General features: G+C 36.6%; 1 protein-coding gene across 11 annotated transcripts in view; it reads left to right on the forward strand.

The window, feature by feature from the left end:
* Positions 1-25,053, forward strand: part of cadpsb (Ca2+-dependent activator protein for secretion b) — an 81,916-nt gene extending 56,863 nt beyond the window's left edge. The window contains exons 17-31 of one of the 11 annotated variants that reach the window (XM_077530588.1): positions 819-887; positions 1,643-1,675; positions 3,360-3,466; positions 5,220-5,249; positions 7,589-7,745; positions 8,590-8,731; positions 9,417-9,578; positions 11,842-11,997; positions 13,463-13,631; positions 13,782-13,856; positions 13,927-14,010; positions 14,871-14,903; positions 14,999-15,106; positions 23,596-23,700; positions 23,774-25,053. In XM_077530588.1, the coding sequence (XP_077386714.1) occupies positions 819-887; positions 1,643-1,675; positions 3,360-3,466; positions 5,220-5,249; positions 7,589-7,745; positions 8,590-8,731; positions 9,417-9,578; positions 11,842-11,997; positions 13,463-13,631; positions 13,782-13,856; positions 13,927-14,010; positions 14,871-14,903; positions 14,999-15,106; positions 23,596-23,700; positions 23,774-23,950 (1,607 nt within the window). In that variant the 3' untranslated portion in view covers positions 23,951-25,053. The remainder of the gene's footprint in view (positions 1-818; positions 888-1,642; positions 1,676-3,359; positions 3,467-5,219; positions 5,250-7,588; positions 7,746-8,589; positions 8,732-9,416; positions 9,579-11,841; positions 11,998-13,462; positions 13,632-13,781; positions 13,857-13,926; positions 14,011-14,870; positions 14,904-14,998; positions 15,107-23,595; positions 23,701-23,773) is intronic. The other 10 variants (XM_077530577.1, XM_077530579.1, XM_077530583.1 and 7 more) reach the window with 10 other exon arrangements.
* The last annotated feature ends 1,548 nt before the right edge of the window (positions 25,054-26,601 follow it).

The raw sequence follows: 26,601 nt of genomic DNA on the forward strand, positions 1-26,601 counted from the left end.
AGCCTTAAAATATTCATATCAACGATACTACAGAACTGATAGTGAGGGGTGAAGTGAAATTTAATGTAGTACAGCATGGCCATCCTATGCTACAAGCGTCTTGAAACATTTCAGCAAAAATTAGACCATTAGCAAGCACAGTTACTTGCAAAATAGTCTCTCATCAAATGCAAAACAGTCAGCAGTGATGAGGTGGATTTTTTTTCTTTAATCAGTTGCTTCTCTGCTGATCCATTGAAATGTTTTAATTTGAGACTTTAATCACTTTACAGTTGATAATTGTTAGCCGCTACTAGCTAGTGGCAAATAATGTTTTTCTGCACAGAATATTTTTTATGCGTCAATTAATACGAATATTATATATACTGTAAATGCGTAAAATTCATTTTTAATTTAGTGCTGAAGTACATTTGTCCGTATGTATTTTTACGACGAACAGTAGTTTTTGCCACCTAACAGCCCACATAATAGGGGCTCCCATTTGCCTACTTAGCTTTCCCCAACCCGCTGGCAGCCCGCACTACACCACTGCACACTGATGCCGTTTTATGCCTCGAAAAGAACTGCTCAGCGTGTGCTGAAAAGATATTAAGGAGACAGCCTTACTATCTTGCTCTGCTATGTCAGCTGACCTCCCGCTGTCCTCGTGAGGCTCCTCTTTTTATTTATTTTATTTATTTTTTATTTTTTTACAATTACCCGAGAACATTTGACTCGCAGTCTCACCCGGACAGCCGTCTGCCCTATCAGCTTTCAGCCTCCAGCATTCCCTCGTCTGACCCCAGCCTCTTGCATGCCCCGATCCTTTTTTTTCGTAGGGAAAAAGAGGGAAATGTTTGAGCACCCTGTCTTCTGCTTGGCGTCTCAAGTGATGGATTTAACCATCCGTGAGTACCTTCATCCAAAGCCCTCCTCTCACCTCATACCCAGCTCGGCCTCCGCTCTCGTTGCCATGCTTGTTTATTTATTTTTATTATCTGTGCCTTTATGTGTGAGACTGAGTGTCCAAAGAATCAGTCGGGAGATCCGAGCAGCACCACAGAATCAGCCGGGGTCCATTTTGTTTTAATTAGAACCATCTGCTTGGGGTGGACATGAATGAGCAGTCTGGTCTGTGAGCTTTTTTCTTTTGGTTTCAATGCACATTCCTTTGACTTGAATGCATTTTTACATTGCTTACATTGATATCTCCTCCAGTCATGTGGTCTGATCATGTGTCAGTGATGTGCCATGCCCAACAGGTAGGCTTGGGACAATCGGGGGTTAACGGGACGACATGATAGACTGTTTCCAATTGAAGCGCTTTAAACGTTGGCTTGTCCTAACTTGACCTTTCGCCAGTCGCTGCGTGTGTCCTGTCTGATCCTGCCAGATGTCTGTGCGTCTTACTGAGCTTTTGTCTGTTTGTTAACAAGCATCTTATCACTTTTCTTCATTCACAGGTTACGTTACAGCGTCTATGTTTTGATTATGTGTTTGTGTCATGTCTGTTGCCAAGACCCTCACTTGCTGGAGCCGAACCCCTCAGATGGGGATGAAGAGCATCTTTAAACGTCCCCCTTGATAGTGTGAAAACAAGCTTAATAAGCCCTCTAATTGTAAACATCTGTTTATCTTCTCTCTCCTCTTTTTCGCGCTCAAGTTGAGAAAGGTCAAAAGGATCAGAAGGATCCAGGTGAACTCATGTTTAGTTCCTGGTTTAGACACACACACACACACACTCATATTTACACATACAGCATATACCTACATGCATATGTATGTACCTGTATCTGTAAATGTTTTATATGTAAAACACATATAAAACACATAATGAGCTTAATGAACATATTTACACATACAGTGGACCCCAGCTTTTCGTGGGGATAGGAAAATAAAAATACTGCAAACTCTTTCAACGTGCATCTTCCATGAGAAATGGTGGTGTCGGGAACAGAAAATATTTTTTAAAAATAAAATATTGGGACGGCGGTCCACTGTATGGTGTATATATGGTGTGTACACACACAAACAGTATGTACTATACATGGCATACATGTATTTAATTACATATATGTACATGTTGCCTCACATGCCCTCAAGTACATCCTTTATACCAGGAATCACCAACTCTGGTCCTTAAGGGCCCCTATCCTGTAGGGTTTCATTATCAGAACGTGCTGATGAGCTAATCATTTGAATCAGGTGTGTTGGAAGAGGAAAACATCTAAATCATGCAGGCTAGGGCTGTCAAGTACTGGCGTTGGTGACCCCAAGCTTTATACAGTACGATGAATAATATACACAAAAATATATGCATGCATGCCTTGACTGGTTAATTTCTCTGTAGCACGTCTTCCATAAAGTATATTATATAAAAAAAAATGATAATATACTGCACTATATGCATGTTGTTAAGTAGCATCTTTTTTTTTTTAATGGAATAATCACTCAAACTGGTCCGAGACTAACCAATTCACCTTTAAATGATCGGTGTTGAAGCAGTGAATTAGTTTCCAACTCATTAATTTGTTTTCGTTGTTACATTATTTTCAGTGTAAACACAACAAATAAATAAGTGGGATTCTTCTTTATATGATTCATCAATTTATCTATTTTAATGTTGTAAAGGACAATTTGAAGTGGATGCTTTAGTGGTTGAATTTGGTTTTAGATATGCATGAGGTCTAGATGTACATTAGCACATACCAAGCTTGATCAATATACTATGAATGACAGTAAATCCCGTATTGGCTCTCAATCGAACATTCTTACAGGGCTATTTATTAATATTGCAGTAGTAGTAGTAGTAGTATGTGTTTATGTGTCTGTTTTCATTTGAGTTAAATGTGACCATTGAAAATGATGTGCATCATTCCACTGTTTGCCATCATAATGTTCAGCAATGAATAAGCACACGATTTGCAACTGTTGACAACATTCAAATCAACTGGAAAAAAAAATAGCAAATGCTTCCCTGAAAAAGATACTTTTTACTAATGCAGTATGTTTTGTTTTTTTCTGAAACTTTCTTTGCTAGTTAGGTGGAGCAGCTCCAAATCCAAATGCTTCTTCAATGCAACTTTTCCGTGTGCATTTTCTTTTATGTGACGTTGCGCTTCCATCTGCGTGTCGACTTCACATGAGCCTGACACCCTTTCAACATCACATGTCGCTTTATGTCCCGCAGCCCTACATGCACTGAAAGTGAGAAGAGTAGAACACCTTGTTATTTGGAAGACATATCACAGTGCAAGCGCTTAGCTTGTCCTAAAAAATAAGAACAAGTAATCATAGCCATAGAACTCTCATTCCCCTTTTCCTTGGTACCTGTTCTGTGCTTGACTAACAACCTTTCCCTCGCCCTCCTTTTGTCTCAGAGAATGTAGGCCGTTTAGTCACCCCTGCCAAAAAGCTGGAGGAAACCATTCGCCTGGCGGAGTTAGTCATTGAGGTCCTTCAACAGAACCAGGAGCACCACGCCGAGGTGGGTGATCAGGCACTACTTACACTCTTATCACACAACGCCCATCTCCCTGAGTGGGGTTCTTAGATGTAGCACTAGTCTGCTATAAATAAAGATGCTTCCATCTATGTGCTGCTACTAAAAAAAGAAAAGAAAAAAAAAGTCATTTTCTTAGATGAATTTACTCTGAAAAAGTACAGCGGAATCCAAGCGAGGGACGTCCAAAGACCAGCCCGGAGACCATTTGCAATCTACTGCTTTTTTTTTTTTTGCCCTCCTGCTTGCAATAGATAAAAAAAAATAAAAATAAAAAAAATAAAAAACTGACTTTGATTTGGCTCTTTTTGGGGGGAGTTTTAATAAGTTTTTAGAGCGGGTTAATTAAAAAAAATTTTAATGCTTTATTTTAGTTGAGTTTATATTCATTGAATTTAATTAATCAATATTAGTTTATTTGTCAAGTGCAAATATTTTTTTTTAAAGGCCACTAAGTGATGTATAATAAAATAAAGAAAACTACAATTCGCAAACAAACATTTGACCTTCCTTTTTCTGTGCAGCCATACTGTAATACCAAAATAACAAAATTTCAAATTAACCCTAAAAGATCATGTATGAAATTAATTGACAAAGACAAAAATGAAGGACATTTGCTATAATTAAAGCTAGTTTTAGTTAGTTATATAAATGCAAAGTGAAGTTTCAGTTCGTTTTTTTTGTTTTGCTTTGTTAATAAACTTTTTTTTTTTAATTTTAGGTGTAGTTTTTGTTTAACTTTCTTCCGCATTGTCACAAAATCTAAACCAACACACGTCAGGTGGTTAAGAGAAAAAGTTAAAAATGTTAAGAAATATTACACTAATATCTTAAATTAAAAAATAAAATTAGCAAAAGTTGAATGCTGCGACTTATTTTTTATTTTTTAATAAAAAAAAAATTGTAGCTAAATACAAAATTAAGAAAATATCAAACAAAGAAAAGAATAAAATGAATGTTCCTAAATATGACACTTGTTTTTTTTTTTAAATATCACATTAACGTTAATAATGGTTTGCTTTGTTACTACAGATTTTAAAGGAAAAGTTGAGTCATAAGTATTATATAAAATAATATGATCTATCTGCTCCCAATAGTCTAAACATGGCATTCTGATTAATATTGGATTTGTGGAACATGAATTAATAAGAAAACGCCACCTGTTTTTATCCATCGCAGGGGACGACCATTTTGCCTTGTACTGCCACATGCTGTCAACTGAAAATGACATCATGGGCAAAATGGCCGCCCACTGAGATGTATAAAAATGGGTGGATTTTTTTTCTGCTGAATTCATATTCCTGCTGGTTGGTCCACATAGCACATAGTAAATAGTAAAAGTAATAAATATACTGCTGTCCAATTATTGCACAGCAGTAGCCATACAGCTAGTGCAAAAGGAAATTATTATGCAAACTTAGCATATACTTCCAGCCTATTAAATTCTTTTTTCGACGCGCTCTTTCTATTTTTCATGTTGTGGCCCAGGATGATAAAGATTTGGACATCCCCGATCTAATCACATGACGCCAATGAAATATAGCGTGCGTGTTTGTGTTTTATTTTCCAGGACTACGAAGGAAATTATTGACATTTATTCATTTTGTGACACTTCTGCAAGCTCTTAGTATTCACAAAAAAAAGAAGGTTGCTTCACTGCCAACAGATGATCCATTGTGATCTCTAGCAATATGCAGATCTAGCAGATTTATTGTATCTTTCTGAATATGCTTGACAGGCGGCAGTCACAAGCTCTGCAGATCAATCGGTACAGTATTTTGATTTTATTTTTTTTTACCCTTCCCCTATCAGTCCCCGTCACGCACAAACCCAACCCACCAACCCTTCCCCCCTTTTGTATGGCATGCGTGCCACTATGGCAAGAAGTACCTTCTCTGTAGCGACGGCAGGTGGGCTCGGCGACTAAGCGAATAAGAGGAGCTTGCGCAACATGACTGTGATCATAACGCATGTTCATCGGGCCATAAAGAGCTTCCCTTGCTCTCCCAACAGCATGCCCAACCAGTATGAACGAGTCTGCTCCATGTGAACCTCCGACTTTGATCCGCCATAAATGTGTCCCTTCTCCATCCGACGATTAATGTGTCCAAAGCATTACTCCCCACTAAGCTCCTCCTTCTCCATCAACCCCCTCTGCTGTCTGACTTTTACCTCACACTCACACACAAACAAGCCTCCAAAGTACAATTTGTTTCATTTTCCTGTCTTCTCACTGTGATTGATGCCTGTCCATGCAGGGAAAAGAGGTATGTAATAACTGAATGAATCATGTGCATGTCCCCTCTGGACTGATTGCATTGACCACGCACTTTAGAGCGGCTGGTACTGCCATAGACCTCGAGGGCCGCTACTCACTCCTGTGCCGTGATACCAAAGGTTGGGTGGGGCTCCACTGCCCTACCACCTTTGAGTATTGCCCACTTTTGGAAACTTAAGCCCCTCCACTTATTTCTCCTTAAATATGGTGGAGATGAGCTTTGTTTGCCGCTTGTTTTCCCTGCTAGCGCTTGTTTTAGCCCTCGGTGGTGGACAGGTAAGTAAGACCCGCCAATTGCAGCGGGTGAGCCACATTGGATGCGACAAAACTTTACGGTCTAATTTGGAAAGAGTCCAAGGGATCGTAGGAAGGTCCGACTTTGCTAATGATGGAAGGCGGCGTGCATGTAATGAGCGGCATTCACGCGGGGAGGGCTTTGTGGCCGATGTGAATGGTGGCACAGCAAATGTTTTCTTAGCTTGGCAGCAACGCATGCAGGGAAGTGACACATCTGCATGAGTAAAAGCGCCAAGTTTGCAAGACACAAGTGGAGGAAGGCAACAACATGCAATCCTGCTGGCAACACGCGCACGTGCACCAGGGTTTAGAATAGTTTTGTAATTTTCATTTGAGTTCTTTTTGATTTTTATTATTATTTTTTTTATTCATCTTAGTTTTTAGAGAGGGTATGTAAGTTTTTATTAGTTTTTTTTTTTTCTAATGTTCCTTTGTTAAAATTTAGTTGATGATGTTTTTTTTTTTTTTTTTTTTAATACTCACACATTGTTACTTAGCATGTTTTACAAGCATGGAGCATCTCTCAAACATGATCCTACTGGGAGGTGTTCCTATTATTTTTGTCCCATTACTACTAACTATATAACACCTCTTAGTAGGATGCAATGCACTTTTACACTACTGAAAATTACATGCATTTCACTATCCACAAATTCACCTATTCACAGATTGTAGAAAAAAATAATTGCTAGAAAAAAATCTATTCTATCTATTTTACTCAGGCCATAGCACTGTCTAATGTAAAATTATTGCATTTGTGCTATCTTGTGGTATATTGGTGTCAAGGGACTACTCAGAGATGAAAAGTATTTCAGTTTGCCGTAATATGTTGCATGTTGCAGCATGCAGGCAGATTTGACCTTTTCACTAGAAATCCTAAACCATGTAGCACTTGTTTGATCATTTAAACCCTAAATATACTACAAATAAAAAAAAACTAATTAATTACTTTATTATTATTATTATTATTAGTATTTGTATTATTATTGAATTAATAAATTAACCAGCAAAAACACTTAAATGTAATTTAAAACCCATCGTACAACATTACCCTAAAAAAAAAAAAAAAAAACTACTTACATGATTCCACATATGAAATTACTTCCTTCAAAGCTTTGGTGCCATCTTGTAACAAAGAAAGTGAATAGGTGAGTTTTTCAGTGAATTTCTGAGGATAGGTTCCACAAAAAAAAATAAAAATAGTTAAATTTGTGAATAGCAAACTGATTAGGTGGGGGTTCGCTGTCTTGTGTATTCATACTGTGATAATTTTTGAGCTTTTTTTAATAAACATTTTGAACTTGCAAAAAAAACGAAAACAAAACAAACAAAAAAAAACAGAGGCACAAATCTCGATCCAAGCTGTGTACAGCTGACAGCAAAATGAAAGAATATCTGTGAACATGTTGAAGAGGATCCAGGAGGTCTCCTCCTTCACAAGCAGTGCTCCTGAATCGATTGTGTCTCTCCTTTGCCCTCCCTCCTCGTGTCCCGTTTCACCTGCTTCCCCTTTACTCTGGCAATCTCTGCAGGCGTTCGCATGGTGGACCGACCTCATGGTGGAGCACGCCGAAAACTTCCTGGCCCTCTACGCCATCGACATGGACGCCGCTCTGGAGATCCAGTCGCCCGAGAGCTGGGACAGTTTCCCGCTCTTCCAGCTTCTCAACGATTTCCTCCGGACAGACTGTAAGGTTTTGGGATGACAGTACATACATATATATCAGGGGTGTCAAAATTAGTGCATTGATGTACTGATTTTTTTAATGTGCGATTAATGACCGCCCCTTACTTGGAAAGCCTGTACTGGGGGAATTCCATGTTAAAGATTAGATAGCTCTTAATATGAAAAGAGAAATGCACTGAGCTGTCACCGATGTCTTACAAATGTGATTATGCCATCTCGTGGCAGAAAAATGACCACAACACAAATCAACATCACACTTATTTTTACAGTAAAGTACATTTGATTGACAAATGATTTCTGCTTCAATTTACAGACATGCAAAAAATTGTCATGATCTACTCCAGTCTGCTTTGCCAGACAAAATAACAAATAGAGACATTAAAGTGTCTTTTTTTTTTTTTTTTTTTTTTTTTTTTTTTTTAAACATTTATTAATTTTGTAAGTGCCTTTTTCCACAAAAACAGCATGTGGGCTACAACTGCCTTTTCCCCTTCTTCATTTCTAATTTAAATAAAATCGATTTTTTGATATTAAATGTCGATTAGATTCAATTAATAAATGAGAAACTCGATTCTTTTATGAATCGATTCTTTTTGCACCCCCCTAATATATCTATCTATATATATATATATATATATATATATATATATATATATATATATATATATATATATATATATATATATTATATATATATATATATATATATATATATATATATATATATATATATATATATATATATATATAATATACACCTCTTTTAAGACATTTGCAAATATCTGCTGTTACTTTGGAAAACCGCAACAATGCCCAAGGTCTTTTCCCCTGTCCTTCTCTACGTAGATCATCTGTGCAACGGAAAGTTCCACAAGCACCTTCAGGATCTGTATGCTCCTCTGGTGGTTAGATATGTGGATCTGATGGAGTCCTCCATCGCACAGTCAATTCACAAGGGCTTTGAGCGGGAGTCCTGGGAGCCTGTAAAGTAAGGAGCTTCTGTCTTTGTAGCTCGTCTGTAGGATTGCTTTTCTCTTGCTCTTTTTATTTTTTTTAATCGGGGACAGATGGGGATTTGAGAGAGCATCTGTAAAGTTCATCTAGGCTTCCTTCGAACTTCATGAGCAAGCCATGCGTGGGCTGAATACGCTTCTTTTTTTTTTTTTTTTATATCCAAGAGGAAAACATTATTTACTGTGAAAATAGTTTGTCACCTGTGACTAATGTATGTGTCTTAGCTATTTCTCTGCAGCACATTGGAGCCAGGCTGATGCCTAATATTTTATTTATTTTATTTTTTTTTGCTTTGTGTACACTAACCTTCATAATTTGTGCTTTTGACATGTTGCCAGAAACAAAAGGCCTCCAGTCCGTTGCGCTTGTTTATCATTTGTTGTGGCTTTCACGGTTTCACTTCTGTGTTTTGATTATATAAAATAAGTCGTAAAGTATAGCAAGAAGATATTTTTCTTTTCGATAGTATTACATTTGCTTCTTTTTTTTTTATATGTGAGTCCAGCTGACAGTCTTCTCATACAGCGTGCATTCGTTTACATGTGTCGTTTTCCAATCTTTCCGTTGAGTCGTGAGTGTCACATGGCTTTCTGCTGCTCCCACACCGCTGTTATGTTCTTTTTGTTCTTGTTGTTTCTTTTTGTCTGTCTCTTCTGCAGGAGTTTAACAAGTAATCTGCCCAATGTGAATCTACCAAATGTCAACCTCCAAATTCCCAAAGTACCAAATCTGCCAGTTCCAGTAGCGGGACTGTCAGTTAACCTTCCGCAAATGCCTAGCTTTTCAACCCCGTCGTGGATGGCTGCTATATATGACTCTGAGTGTGTATTCAACTAGTTCACTCTAGCTTTACTGAGCAAAAACGGAGAATGCCTTGGTATGAAGATGCACGCATTCAGGAATATTTTGGAGCAAGTAGGATTTCCTTTTTAAGTAGCAATTTTAATGCTCCAGGACTTGACCTGATGGTGTAAAATAATTAGGAACTGAAATGGTTTTTTTTTAATACAAATGGACTGTATTTGTTAAGCACAACAACACAATCAGGAGATATAGAAGTAATACATATACTGTAAAATCCTGTGAATAACACAATTTTTTTTTTTTTTTTTTGCGTGGGGGGTGGGGGGGGGGACCCCAAATCGATATTATGCAGGGGCTGAATAAGAAATGAAAAATTTTCAGACTTATGCATTTTTCAGTATTATGCAGTACAGTCCCTAGGGCTTATTAAAATATAAATATTATTTATCACACATTCCACAGTATGAGTAGTGTGCTGTGTAGCCACCGATACCAACTAGTACTTTTGGTACATAAAATTTACATAAAATACATACAATTTACCCAAAACCCAATGCCAGATTATTTAAAAGAAATACTTATATATCCCAGTATAGCATTCTTCCACTAAATTGTATGAAATTAATGGAGATTTTCTATTCTTCTAATTCCTAGTTTCTCGTCCCTGATCATAAAATGGCCACAAGAGGGCGACCTATACCGGTATCGGTTGTTGACGCAAGTAATAAGGCTACTTCAATAAAAAAAATACATTTAAAAGCAGTTACAAACAGAGTTAAAGACGTTTTAAAGCAAAGTAATAATAATAATAATAATAATAATAATAATAATAATAATAACAATAACTTACCAAAATTACTTACAAAAAACCCAACAAAAAATCTTTGAAAAACTTAAGAGACAGTGTGTAGAATTTTCGATTTTTCAGTGTTCATTTATTTTAAAAACACACTATTAATTTCAAAAAAATGTTTATCACATCAACGTACATTTTATTTTTTATTTTTTTTATCGTAGGTCTAGTAATCACTAATTATATTACATACAGTAGGTTGCGCCGCGCTTACAGGTGGCTGACATGTTTTGAACATAGTAATGCTCTAAAATGTGGACTCTCTGAGGCACTGGGATTTTATGCTATATGCTACACACTAGCAAGAATTATGTACAGTAACGTTAGCATCCATGACTAATGCTACTGCCACATAAGCGGTGCTCCAACGATGTGTAATCTGGGTTCACCATGAGAAAAACCTGCGTTTTAAGGGGGCGTATTACAGAAGGGATCATGTTATTTACGTGATTTTACAGTACATGCTATGCACTAGCAAAAAAAATGTGTACACGCCACCTGAGCGGTGTCCTGGCTATTCTTCATGCTCAAGATTTTGAAGCCGCTGTCCTCAGGTCCTATTATAACACATAATCACGTCATATAATTTGAATATTTAGCATCTGACTCGTATCAAACCAGTTCATGTTCATGCCAAGGTCACTCTGAGAACAGATGAGGTCATTTGTCTCAACATGCATGCCGTTGAGCTTGAGATGTGATGATGCCGTCGCAGGCCCCAACACCCCCCCCGCCCCCCCGGAACACGTCTTGTATATACTGTACATTACTGCATGCAGTATATACAGTACATGCTGTATGTTTTCCCAAGGATGTCTCGTGATTTATGACGCACAAACGATGCAAGACCAGACATCTCCATGTGGAGCTCACAGACATTTCTTTTCGTGGTTTTACGACCATGGGGTCTGATTGGGTGCTGTTTTATCGCCGCCCATCTTGCCCAACAGACTCCGCTGGGGCTGGCTCAGGAAAGTCCGCATGGTGTGTCTGGTAGTTCTTCCGGGGGCCCCAGCAGCTTTGGGACATGGACGCTGAGAGGGGACATGACCACTTGGGAGAATCCCGCCACAAATCGTCCTCTCTCATGCCGCCATTCCCTTTGTGACTCTGCTGTAGCTGCAGTAATTTGAACCCGCATGTGGCCACCTCACACCCCCCCGATCAATAATCATATCAGAGAGCATGATTATTGATTGATTTGTTACTGTAAAGTTCCCGCTCCTCCCCACCCGTACGCTGACTGTCCGCACGTGCACCAATTTGGACGGATCAGTCAGTGTACGTCCAAATAGTCCAACGACTTCTCAGGTGGCGAGGAGCAGCACCCTGTCAACGCCTTCCTCCCTCTTTCCCTGACCTTTCACCCCTCCCGCCACCCGCTCCGGCGTGACCTTTTGACATGTGTGCGTTTGCTTCAATGGCAGCAACGGCTCCGGGACGTCCGAGGACTTGTTCTGGAAGTTGGACGCCCTCCAGACCTTCATCCGGGACCTCCACTGGCCCGAGGAGGAGTTCGCCAAACATTTGGAGAGTCGCATCAAGCTCATGTCCAGCAACATGATCGAGAACTGCGTCAAGCGGTATGTGCCCTTGCTCGGACACACTGAGAGAGGTGGATAGACATTTGTTTTTTAAGTTTGTTTTAGAGTAAATTTGTATTAGTTTTAGTATTTGTTTTAGTTTTTTAGTGCAAGATTTATTTGTTTTATTTTTTTTAAGTTACTATACAGTGCACAAGGCCAATAATTCATTCTTTATTAAAACATCGAGAACAGGGGTGTCCAAACTCTTTCATTTGAGGGCCACATACAGAAAATCAGAAGGACGCAAGGGCCACATAATGTTATGAAGAGAAATTGTGTTTAGTCCTAAAAATTGTACAAATAGTTTATTTGTGCTTTTGTATATTTAGAAAAATGCTACAGTATATAAAACAATTTATTTGTAATATGGCAGTAGGTTTATTATAGTTTTGGAATTTTTCATTTTAGTTAGTTTTTATTAGTTTTCAGGGTGGTTCTGTTAGTAGTTATTAGTTTAATTCTTTAAAAAATGCTTTAATTTAGTTTGTTAGTTTCACTATTTGTATTAGTTTTTTATTTATTTTTTTAATGTGTATTACTTGTGCGCAATATTTAAAAAACACCATAAGAGCAACGTCATCTTTTGGTGCTTTTCTATTGGCTGCTCCTAGATGACGTCACTTCTGTGTGACATACTTTCAAACGTCATTATTCCGGTTTATATCAAAATAAATCTACTAAAAATCACATTTAAAATCATCCCCAAAGGCTCATGCATGAACTTAATTACCAAAGACTAAAACGAAGGACGTTTGCTATAATTATAGTTAGTTTTAGTTAGTTTTGTAAACATAAAATGTAGTTTCAGTTAGTTTTCATTTTTTAAAAAGCATTTTCGTTTTTATTTTTATTTCGGTAACAATATTGTTTTTTGAATTGTAGTTTTTTTCATTAGTTTTAGTTAACTAAAATAACCTTTCATGGCACCAGTTTTTCGACACCCTCCCTTCTTACTTTGATCATCTCCAAACATTTGTGTTTATTTTATTTGAACTGAGTCAAATGCCATTTTTAGCATATGTTGCGGACCACTGAAAATGAACGTCGGGCCGCAAATGGCTCCCAGGCTGTAGTTTGGACACCACTGATCTGGAGTTAGGGTTTCATGAAATAAAACGCACACATATGGAACTTGCCCAACACACTCATAATACAAGTAAGGAACAAATAGAAGTAAAAAGCAATTTTTGTTGAGCTTAATTTACGAGAACTTTCTCAGTCAATTTCTGTCTCATGGACTGGATCACTAGCTAACAGCCAATCAGATGTCAGCAAAGACGGACGCCATTTTGCATACTGGCGATCAACGTCTCATTCGTTCAAATTAGATCCAAGGAGCACAATGACACAATATTATACAACATATATTTGCAAATTGAGAGGTAAACATATGGATAATAATAACAATCAAATTATTTATATGATGTGTTGTCCTCAATTCACCCACTTGTCTTCCAAACAGCACCAGGATGGCGTTCGAGTCCAAACTGGCAAAGAGCAGCAAGTCGACAGATTTCCGCATTTCTCCGACATTATGCACCATGTTCAATGTGATGGTGGACGCTAAAGACCAGTCGGCCAAACTGTGCGCGATGGAGATGGGTCAGGAGGTGACCAAAGATAAAAACAAAGTAAATCCATTTTTATCTCAGCATCATCTTAACTGATTGTTAAAATGTGAGATCTGCACATGATGAGTAAAAACAATCCATCAGCATGCTCATTTTAAATACAATATTCAACAATATTGATTGATAACTTTATGATTTCTTACTTTGCAGAAACAGTTCAGCTCGCAAATAGATGAACTGATTGAGGACAGCGTGCGGGACATGATTCAGCTCCTGGTTGCAAAGGTGCGAAGTCGCATGCTGCATTGGTGACAAACGTTGCACTGATGCAATCATTTGTCTACTTTTTGCTTAGTTTGTTGCCATTCTGGAGGGAGTTTTGGCAAAGATTTCCAGATACGACGAAGGCACGCTGTTCTCCTCGTTCCTCTCGTTCACGGTGAGATGAAACTTCCTTTTGTTTCATTGAAAATAATCATTTGTACGTATAACAAGTGATTGCTCAGATTTGAAATTGGGCTTAGTATTATATCACTTAAAGATGATTTAAATGGTTCCTAGACACTGTTTGACCTCTAATTTGTTTGTGTTGGCCCCAAAATTTCAAAAAATAATGTAAAGTGAATGAATCTGTTTCTGTGTCAAATTGCTATTATAAAATTGTATTAACTGTGCAGCTTTTTTTTTTTTTGGTAATATTCTTAAAGTCACACAAATGTTAAAAAAAGAAAAAAAAACTGTCAAAAATGTCTAAATAAGTAAAGTATCCCTTTAAAAAATAATCCCCCATAATCCTTAAATTTGACACCTGTGCATTACAACATAAGACAAAAAAAAGACTTTCAAACAAATATTAAAAAAATATATATATCTTTAGTTTTTTGTTTTTTTTTGCCATTTTTTCTCACTGTTGTGAAGTGAAATGATGAGAAACCGTCAAATGTTCTGTTTGTGCTTCATCAAAAAAATTAAAAAAAGACATTATTTCAGCCGTTATATATTTCTTAAATTAAACGACTTATTACTGTAAAATCCATTGTATCTGTTGTATATTTATTCATTCATATTATTCACTCTAATTATAATGGATACTGTATTATACACAAATGCATGTTAGGTGATGGTAATTATTTATCAAAATGTCTTCTTTTTTTTTCACAGAAAAAAAATAATCCATATTTGTTGGGCTGTAGTAAAAACTAAGAATCAAAACTGTCCATTTTCCTTAATGAGTCCCAAAAAGCTACTAAAAATGACTTTTTTTAATTTATTTTTTTATTTCTTCGCTTCCATTTCCAGGTGAAAGCCGCCTCCAAGTATGTGGACGTACCTGTAAGTGACACCCCGCCCACACTCTTGACTTTTCAGCCGAGTCGCTTCTGCGCTTTTACGACAGTAAGTCAGCCACCCGCGTGTTTGTGTTGCAGAAACCCGGCATGGACGTGGCCGACGGCTACGTGACCTTTGTCCGCCACTCTCAGGACATGCTGCGTGATAAGGTCAATGAGGAGGTGTATATAGAAAGGTTATTTGATGTAAGTGAGATGCCGTCTCCTCCGCTTCAAGCAGGGAGGGGGCCCGAACAGAATGTGGCAAAACAACAGGGCAGATGGGGATAAGTCCCGTTTGGTTTCCTTTCATAGCAGGAAAAGTGTTTCTTCCTGTCCTTTCTGTCCTCTTCTCTCTTTCTCTGTCAAGCTCAGCTGCTGCCCTCTGCATTCCGGTCTGCATTGCCACAGTGCTTTTGGGCCTTTGTCTATTTAAAAAAAAACAAAAAAACAACCAACAACAACAAGCTTTTATTTACAAAGAGTCCATAAAAGCATCCTCCCTGAAAAAAAGGATTATATGAAGCAGTGCTCTCTGGAAAGAAAATAGTGCATGCTTAGTGAACGACTCATAACGCACTCCTCAGGAAGACACATGAGGGGCCTTTAGCGGAAATGGCAAATTGTAAAGGCGGCGTGGGCGCTCACAAGGCAGGTTTTCATGTGTTGGAGGGTGGAGAGAGAGCACTGTCTTAGCCACAGATAATCCTGACGGGATACATTGACAGCAATGTGTCCTCCATGTGTGGTTTCGACGACACATAATGCCGTGTTTGTGTGTGCTTTCACGTCATTCCGAACCTATCTGTCGAGACGCACGTCTCCGCCGCGCGCGCGCCGGCCTTTTGTGAGGAAGTGAGTTGGGTTGACACGCAGGGAGCCGCGTGCCAGATGAATCTGTTTTTTGTTTGATTTTCTGTATGTTTGTTTTTGTTTCTTTTGGAGTGGCTCTGCTTTTGTGTGCGAGGAGGAACCACCTTGTCTGTGTCCTCACTTCCTCCTGGTGTCCTCTGTGTGGCCCCCAAAAGAATGTCCAACTTTCTCTGGTGACTTCTTCTCAAGTCGACGCCGTGTTTTTGAAGTGACTTTAGGATGTCATTTTCTTTTCTTTTTTTTGGTTACTTTTCTGTTTGCTTCTCATCTGAATGCATTTCCATCCATCAACTTTTGCATGCATGTCAAAGCCATCCTTCGATGTTGCGCTGGCTCTACTCGATCTCTCTTATTTCAACCCTTTTGGTCTCTTCTTAACACCATTCCTGCTGCCTCCTATAGTGAAAAAAAAATGCAGTGGCTTTATTTACGAGATATAAATCTATTTACTTCATGCTATTTTTACAGCAGTTCCAACTTTTTGTTTTTTTGTTACATGAGTACTTTATGTCCACATTTTGTATCCACTGCACCATTTAAAAAAAATATCAAAACACTTTGAAAGGTTACCAAGTACATGCCAGAGCAACAGCTGTAATCATTTGGTCATTTTTAGCCAATCAGAAACCTGCAGAAAGTCATTGGTGGAAAAGTCCCTCTAACAACAACGGTGAATGTAGTAAAATGGGCTGAAACTTCTGAACACCATACAAGGTTATTATAGTTCATGAAAACCAACAAAATAACTAAAGGTTCAGTTAAAAACAAAATAAACTAAAAATACATTTTGTGGTTAGAAAACTAAATCTAATACAGTAAAGTGAAAATGTACTTCGTTTTGTCTTTCGGGTTCATTTGAAATGTATTGACAGTATTTCAGAATGGCTGTACATCCATACAGAAGAAGAAAGGTCAAACACTTGTTTCAAAATTATTAAAAAAAAAAAAATAAAAAAAAAACTAGTGCTAAAACTAATACAAGCTAAATTAAAACGTAACATTAAAATATTAATAAAAGTTAAAAAAAATAACTTGCCCTAAAAACAAAATTAAAAAACAAAACAAAATAGAAAATAACTATAGTGAAAAACCCTAAACTTTTCTAACTGTGACACCATATTAATAATAAATATTTGATATTACATATGTGACTTTGAAATACATTTTGAAAGAGCCTTGTATATTATTATAGGAAACAACTTTTTATATCCAGAGTGAGAAATAAATTTTCAAATCAAATGTGTAGTTTTTTTTATGACGGTTTATGAAGGTCAGCGAGAAAAACAAACAAGATTAGTCATTGTGACTAAATTTATATTCATGAGATGAGTGATGAGATTTAAAGCCTGCTTGATGAAATTTTAAGTCATTATAACAGGATTTTAAGTACTTCGTGATGAGATTTAAAGCTGTTGTTACAAGATTTGAAGTCGTCGCCACGAGATCGATGAGATGAGATAGCGCTGTCAAAGTTAAAGCATTAACTCATTGATTAATCACAAAAAAATATTGCATTAATCATGTATTAGCACTGTTTAATTACACTATTAATTTTGACTCCATATGATCCTTTAGATTGACAGCGGATGGTTACGTTAAATGCAGCACAGGTTGTGTTTGAGCAATAATATGGAAGCCTATTCCCGCCAGATTTATTTTTTATTTTTTGTGAAATGCCCATTTCATTGGCGGATTCTGACGGTGTAAAAAACCCCCAAAGCAAACAAAAAAACAAAACAACTTTTTCTCCCACCATTGGCGGATTCTTAAAAAAAAATAAAAAAATCCCCCTTCCCCACTGGTGGAAAAAAAAAAAGAAGAAAAAACTTGTTTTTTTCCACTGGCGGTTTCATTCAAATTGTGTAAAAATAAAATAAAATAATAAAATAATAATAATAATAATAATAGTAATAATAATAAATCACTGACGGATTCTGACGATTTAAAAAAAAAAGACAAAACAAAACTTTTTTTCCCCACTGCTGGATTCTTAAAAAAAAAAAAAAAAAAAAAAAAAAAAAAAAAAATTCCCCCACTTTCAAAAAAAGAAAAGAAAAGAAAAAAAAAAAAAAAAGAAAAAAACTTTTTTTTCCCCCACTGGCAGTATCATTCAGACGCTGTAAAAAAAATAAATAAATAAAAATTCACTGGCGGATTCTCACAGTGTAAAAAAAAAAAAAAATCCCCCACTTTTGGAAACGGGGCTCCGAGTGGGGAAAAACTGGCGGGAACGGGCTTCCATACAATAAACATAACTACATGCATTAAAATAAAGCATTTCGTCACCCTCTTAAAATAATTGCCCAAGTCATTTTTTTGGTAAAATTATTATTTTGCTTAAATCATCTTCTCATTTTGCAAATGGTTACATTTTTGAAAAAAAAAATGACTTAGTTGATTATTTTAAGAAGGTGTCGATTAAATAAATGTTTGAATATGACATTCAGAATATCTCTTCATGTTAAAATATTGGGGTCATTTTTTTAATAGACAAGTAATTAACTGATTAGAAAAAGAGTAGAATGAGCGTGTGCAGTGGATCAAAAAATGTTGATGACGTCCTCAAACATTAAATGTCAAAAGAATTAACATATAACAGGTGCTCAGGCAAAAAAAAAAAATGTTGATAAAAAGCCTCTTTTAATGAAGTGATTCATCAAAATTCTAAGATGTGATTAATCTAATTAAAACATTTAACAGCTCTAATTTCAAGCCATCATTACGAGATTTGAGGTCCTCGTGACCAGATTTCAAATCGCCAAAAGAATCCTGCTGTAGAACGTCCATAACAGCGTTAAAGTCAAGCGGTCACGTAGAATTCTGTCTCGTTGGCGTCTCACCCGAGCTTAATGTGACCGGGTCGACTAATGCTGCCGCAGGCGTCCTACTATAGGATTCTCTCGTCATCTGTCATCACGGTCGTCATGGCGATTTCAGATCTCATCATGATGCCTTTAAATCGAACCTTGTCTTGGTTTGGTTTCCTTCCCCCCCCCCCCCCCCCCCCCCCCCCCTCACTTGTGACCTAAACTGACCTTAATGCTTTGCTGGGAATCCTCCACACTTGAGGTGTGCAGGCGGAACTGCTGTAAAAACGGAGCGCGACGTCACGTCAATACAGCCACTGGCGAGCCAAGAAGTGGAAAAAAAGTGGCACTTATCTCTAGTGTTGCGTTGTTTTCTCACATTATGTTGGTTGGCATGTTTTTTTTGGAGTCAAATAATCTTCCTGTGTACATCTTCTAGCATGACCCTCTTCCTCAGACTTGTGGCTCATTTTGCACACATTGCCGTCGAGCAGTCTCTTCCTCAGCACGCACACACCTGCCAGGTCTGCATGCACTGCACGCTCGACTCGACTGTCAAGTGGACAGGCATCTGCATAAACCCGGAACCCGCTCCCCAAAAAAACCCTCCATCCATTCACCTTAGCAAACTCGGGTGAAAGCCGAGCAGCGGACGCCGCCGGCCATTTTGATTTGGACCCGGTGCAAGGTTTTCAAAGGTCTGATTTGGACTTGCTGTGAGTGCTGTTCTCTTGTAGCCTTGAATGCAAAGCAAGTGCGGGACCAAGCAGAGAGAAGGCACACGACAATAGCACCGCTGCAAACGCCGCCTGCGCAACATTTACTCACTCCTCATTCCTACTTTTTTCGTTTGCCGATCAAAGCTCACCTTGCAGTTGTTTTACCTCCAAACTCCGAGGCCGCATTTAGACGACGATTGACGCAGCTTTTATGGGGCACGATCAGCACATTTCTTCTTATCGCCGCCCAGCCGCTTCATTTGCAATTTTTTGTGCACGTCCGTCTTCGGCGTCTGGGAAATGAATTGAACACTTTGCGCGATTAATTCTCAAATATCTCGCAGAGTCAGGAATGCCAAGTAAGCATCCTTTTTTTTTTTAATTCATCTAAAGGCCCAATTTGATTATGACGACTACGCCGCACATCGAGCGATGCGGATGAACGTGACTGAACTGGACAAAAAAATATATATATAGGTTGGCAACTCATGATCGCACAGCAAGTGAATAATGACCCTCACACATGTAAGCTACAAAAATACGACTCTGTGATTGGGAATTCATCAGTGTTACTAGTAGGGATGTAACGATATCCAAATGTCACGATATGATATTATCACAATATGCAGCTCACGGTACGATAATTATCACAATATTGTGGGGAGGTTGGCGATATTTAAAAAAGGTTAGAATATTGTAAAAAAAAAAAAAAAAAAAAAAAAAAGCTCATACTAAAAAAAAGCACAATATTGTGCTTTTGTACATAACATCAATGTTATGTTATTATTATTATTATTATTATTATTATTATGTTTTGTTATTAAATGCACACACACATTGAGTTCCTCCACATATTGACTTGCTTCACAGGCATATTACGTTCACCTTCATCTGACAATTAGTGTAGATTTTAAACATAGAAGGGCCAAAACATCCCTAATGAAAATTAAATTGCGCTAAAAAACTAGCCACCAGAGGGTGCTAGAACTGCTCAAATGGAAATGAACCTGACTTTTTGAACAGATGTGTTGCATTTAAATATCGTGAACATGACGACGACAATATTGTGGTAATTTCAATATCACGATCTCGCGTTATCGTTACATCCCGAGTTACTAGGAGGGCCACACGCACGCAGGATTTGTTCAAGGTTGAAATTTTGGACATGTTCAAAATTTTCTTCTGACAAGAAAAAAAAACCATTAAGGTAGATATTAGCGAATGTTGCAACCTTGAACAAATCTGATGAGAAATTAACGTTCCTTTGCAAACATTTTTAAACCTTGGCCCTCTCAGTGGGATATTTTAAATATGGACAAAATATGTGTTGGCCTGTGAATAGCGAAATCCGCGAAGTACATTGAGAAATTTTGGGCCCAATTGTTTTTTCAAAAAACAAAAAAAAGATAAACCTCCAAATATGCACACACACACACAAAAATCGGGACTTGGCTTTCCCCAACACCCCAAAAAACAAAAACACAGCAAAGAAAAATGAATTAATTTAATGAAAGAGAGAAAGAGAGAAAACATGTTTACAACACACACACCCCTTCCGCCCCCACCCCCCAAAAAAGTAAATAAATAATAACAAAAAAACATTTATTAATTAAAAAATAATAATCCTCATGTGAGTAACAGGACTGAAAGTAAGTTCATTTTTAGCATAAAATTAGCAAATACACAAAATATAGCTCCATGGCATTTATGCTAATTGCATGTTGACAAGAAGCAAATTGCAGTTTCAACCAAACATGTATTTTAAAAATAGAGATGGTTGAAAAAGGCTGTATGTTTTGTTTAATCATAATTTTGTGTTTAGACTAGTTGGCATGAATATAGAATATTATTGGAAAGAAAATGTTGGACATAATTTCACTTTTAAGTCGTTGAAATTGTATTTATTAAAAATGCAAGCTGCGCAAAATGAAAAAAGTATTTTAGAGTTCATTTTATCGCACATTTGTGAAAAGCGAGAGGAAAGAATGTTCCTCCAGGGGGAGCCGAGGATCAATATTGTCGGCATTAAGAGCGTCGGTCCACTTGTGGGAAGTTGCCTGACAGCATCTGTGGAACAACTCGTCGAGACACAAAAATGCGCTCATACATAAAAACATGATGTGAATTTCAGCGTTTATGGGCCATAAAAACACTCGATGAAGTCGTTGGCGCATAATAAAAACGCAAGGAAAGTGCTTCTTGTTGCAGCTGTTGGCAAACATTGTAATCACCACCAAAACAATGATCCACTACATTCTAATAAGATTGTGAGCCTCTTCTGTTTGTGGGAACGGATGATGAGGTCATCAATGCTACTTTTTATTTGCTACTATATTATTTTTGTGGCGGTGATGCCAGCAATCCAACTTCAAGTATTAGCTGGTAAGGAGCTGATGGCGCTCCAAGTGCGTCATGTTTACACTTCAAGGTCATCCGCTCACATTTGTGACTCATCATTCTTTACTTTATGGTCATTTTGATATCACAATTTAGTATTTTTTTGTTTGTTTGATTGTTTGTTTTTTTAACAAGATCGAACCCAAAGAGGATAGCTCAGCCAACAACAAAATATCTGGAGCAACATCTCCAGATATGTTTTTCACTTTATATGAAAATACAACAACATAACTAGATTTTCATTTATCATTTTTTTTCTTCTTCTTTTGTTTTTGTTTTTTAATAATAGCCTTTAATTAACCTTTCTTTCTTTTTTTTCTGTAATTCTGCAAATTTATTCTGGCCCACTGACGTCATTTTACATGATTAAGTTTTGTAGGCAATTAAAGCAATTCTCATAACATTTTAAAATGGTAGATGAAATCACAAACTTTTTTTTCCTAACTTTACGTTTTTATTGCAATAATAGAACATTTTTGTTGTTGTTGATGATGATTTCATTCTTTTATATTTCATTTTCTTTCCTCATAAAAATTTTAACTTTTTTTTTCTTGTGAATTACTTTTTGTAAGGTGTTCAAAACGTTCTCATAATATTTCAACTTTTTCTTTCAATTGCGGCTTTATTCTTGTAAAATACAACTTTGCAACTATTTCAACTACATTCTTGTATTTATGATATTAATTGTATAATTCTTTTACTTTTTTATAACTTTTTCTGTTGGAAAAATTACATTTTTGTTTTAAAATGATGCCTTTTACTTCTGAGATTACGACATTGTTCTTTTCATTCCAGCATTCCCACATATGTTGTTTCTAACCTTTATTGTTATTATTATTTCAGGCACTTTTTATTCTCCACAATTTTTTTTGACATCAAACAACTCCCACATAATACTTAAGATTTACACTGTTCAAATTACAACTTGCTTCAAAAATCCATCTTGGTTATATCGTCTGATACTACATTACTTACTAGGGATGTAACGATATCCAAATATTACAATACGATATTATCATGATAGAAAGCTCATGATGCGACAATTATCACGATATTGTGGGGAGGTTGGTGATATTTAAAAAAGGTCAAAATATTGTAAAAAAAGAAAAAAAAGAGCTCATACTAAATGTACATAACAGCAATACATCTAAACTACCTCCAATCTCTATTGAGGGACGTACTTACTAATGCAAGCACACATTGCGTTCCTCCACATATTGACTCACTTCACAAGCATATTACGTTCCCCTTCATCTGATAATTAGTGTAATTTGAACTTAGAAGGGCCAAAACATCCCTAATGAAAATTAAACTGCACTAAAAAACTAGCCACCAGAGGGTGCCACAACTGCACAAATGGAAAACAACCTGACTTTTTTTAACAGATGTGTGACATTTAAATATCATGAACATGACGATGACGATATTGTGGCAATTTTAATATCACGATATTGCCGGTATCGTTACATCCCTAATATATAATCGTAATTAGTTGTTAGTTTTTTAGTTTTATGGTGAATTTTGCCTCATAATGTTGTGACTTGGACTTCTTCTGGCAACATTGTGATTTCTTATTGACTGTCCTCTATTTTAATAATAAAATTGAGACATCTTTGGGAGTTGATTTTAACTCAAATTATCATTTTAACATTTTTTGGAGTTAAATGGTGTTCAAAGTAGATGCAGAGTTGATTCGGTCGTGTAAGATTAACTCCGCCTTTGCACTTCTCCAGCTTCCTTTTCTCCATGTAATATAAAAAAAAAAAGGAGTTTGGACACATGAATTAATTTCCCCTCACAGAAGAGTTTGTGGTGAACAGCAACATGCTCGAAATGATCTCTTGAAAAGAGGTGTACGTGTTGTTTTCTTGCTGGAGAGTGTTGCCTTTCTGTCTTTCAGCAATGGTACACCGCCACCATGAACCTGCTGGGCACTTGGCTGACCGAGCGCATGGACCAGCAGCTGCACGTCTACCAGCTCAAGATCCTCATCAGGATCACCAAGGTGATGAAAACACACACGACCCGATAATCGCGCGCGTGACCTTTGCCCTCTGTTATCCCCTCCCCCCTTGCAGAAAAAGTACCGCGACTTCCGCCTGCAGGGCGTCCTGGACTCGACGCTGAACAGCAAGATGTACGACACGGTGCGCAACCGGCTGACTGTGGAGGAGGCCACGGCGTCGGTGAGGGAAGGAGGCATGCAGGGAATCTCCATGAAGGACAGCGACGAAGAGGACGAGGAGGACGACTAGAGGCCACGCCCCCACCGCCCCTCCCGCCGTCTGCCCCTCTTAAAAATCACACTTTTGACTTTAGCCTGGTTAACCGATGCATGTACCAACTCAGATAGCCACTCTAGGACCTCTTTGTCAGCTCGAAAATGCCTATGAAGGAACTATAATAATAATAATAAAGGAAAAAATAGTGCTTATACTGAGGAAACACGAACAAAAAAAAACTGATTGGCAGTTTAGCTGTTTCATAATAAAGATAGCACCGAGTCATTCATTTGGAAATTCATTTTCTGTGTTACTAAGCAATATGGAGAAGCATTTGTTTGAGTGAGATTAACTAGTGTGTGTCCCCACCCCTCCCCCGTCCAATGCAAACGTACGTACGTATATGGCGCTTCTTTGTCGTACTCTCCATTCATTCATTCATTCATTGTCGTGACGATGAGCCTGCGTGTGCGCGTGGAGCCTTTTTTGTTTGTCCGTTTTCAAGTGAACGCCAAACCGCTTCGGGAGCGACGAGAACCCTCCGCGTTTTGTTGACGGCTCGTCTTGTTTAGACACGCTTTGACCTTCGACCTTTCAGCCTCAGCACGAGGGGGATTCTAGAGACGCAATATTCTCCATTCTCGCTCCATTTTGATAACTCGGGAGATTCTATTTTTATTTCCACATTCAAAGAAGAAAAAAAAATGATGTCTTGAAAACAGGTTCTATTTTAATTGAGTTGCACTTTTACAGAGAAAAGAGCAAAATGATTTTTTGTTTTTTAATGGATGACAAAAAAAATAAAAATAGAAGTTGGTCTGTCTTTGTTGTGTAATTGTGTGGAATGAGATGTCTGGCATCTGTTTGGGTCTCACTGTTGTTCTGTATATATGATATAAATATATATATAAATATAAAATGCTGTACATTGCATTCTGAGCCATCGCTGCATGCATCGCTGTGGGTTCCAACACTTTCCCAACACTTTTTTTTTTTTCTCTCTCTCCAGTTTTCAGTGTCATTTAGCTGGTGGATTCATTCTTGCTTTTTATTTTTATTTTTTTGCCTTCTGAACGCCAACAGTTGTAATATGCAAGAGCTGTTGCCTCCGAATAAAAATTATTGTACATGTGTCACCTATGCCTGCTTATTTTATATCATTGGATAAATGATATAATGATATTAATGGATGGATGATTGATTGATGAATGATTGGTAAAATGTGTGTATGTTCAGGAATTAAGCCAATTTGATGGTGGACAAAGAACTATGTGGATATAAAGTCCACGCACCTCTTTTAAATTTAATTTTTTTAAACACCTTACTATACATGGTTATTTCATTTAAAAAAAAAAAAATCACCTTACTATACATGGTCATTAAAAAAAACACACACCTTACTATACATAGTCATTAAAAATAATAATAATAATAATAATAATTTAAAAAAGAAAAACATCTTAGTATACATGGTCTTTTTTTTTTTTTTTTAGACGCCTTACGATACGTGGTCATCTTTTTTTGAAAGTGCTTTACTATACACGATCGTTAAAAAAAAAAATAAAAAATACGCCTTGCTATACAATTTTTTTTTTTTTAATGCCTTACTATACATGGTCTTTATTTATTAAGCCTGACTATACATGGTCTTTTTTTTTTTTTTTTTTTTAAGACACCAAAAGTCATCTTTGTTTTTCTTTTTTTCTTTTTTAAACTTAGAATGGTTTAAAAAAAAAAAAAGGCCTTATGATATGGTCTTTTTTTTTTTTAGCCTGACTCTTTTAGACGCCTTATGATCCATAGCAATCTTTAATAAAAAATAAATAAATAAATAATAAAAATAAAAAAATAAATAAAAAAGCCTTACTTTACATGGTCTTTTGTTTTGTTTTGTTTATTTAAAGACACCAAGGTCATCTTTTTATTTTTATTTTTTTAAATGCCTTACTATGGTTTAAAAAAAAAGCCTTACTATACATGGTCTTTTTTTTTTTTTTTTTAAAGACACCAAGGTCATTTTTTTTTTTTAAGCCTTACTATGATTTAAAAAAAAAAGCCTTACTATACATGGTCATTTTTTTTAAGACACCAAGGTCTTTTTTTTTTTTTTTTAAGCCTTACTATGGTTTAAAAAAAAAAGCCTTACTCTACATGGTCATTTTTATTTATTTATTTTTTTTTTTAAAGACACCAAGGTCATTTTTTTTTTTTTTTTTTTTTTTTTTTAAAGCCTTACTATGGTTTAAAAAAAAAAGCCTTACTCTACATGGTCATTTTTATTTATTTATTTTTTTTTTTAAAGACACCAAGGTCATTTTTTTTTTTTAAGCCTTACTATGATTTAAAAAAAAAAGCCTTACTATACATGGTCATTTTTTTTAAGACACCAAGGTCTTTTTTTTTTTTTTTTAAGCCTTACTATGGTTTAAAAAAAAAAGCCTTACTCTACATGGTCATTTTTATTTATTTATTTTTTTTTTTAAAGACACCAAGGTCATTTTTTTTTTTTTTTTTTTTTTTTTTTAAAGCCTTACTATGGTTTAAAAAAAGCCTTACTAAACATGGTCCTTTTTTTTAAAGACACCAAGGTCATTTTTTTTCTTCTTTTTTTAAGCCTTACTATGGTTTAAAAAAAAGCCTTACTATACATGGTCATTTTTTTAAGACACCAAGGTCATTTTTTT

Source organism: Festucalex cinctus, chromosome 8 (assembly GCF_051991245.1).
Source record: "Festucalex cinctus isolate MCC-2025b chromosome 8, RoL_Fcin_1.0, whole genome shotgun sequence".
In the NCBI taxonomy this organism is placed as follows: domain Eukaryota; kingdom Metazoa; phylum Chordata; class Actinopteri; order Syngnathiformes; family Syngnathidae; genus Festucalex; species Festucalex cinctus.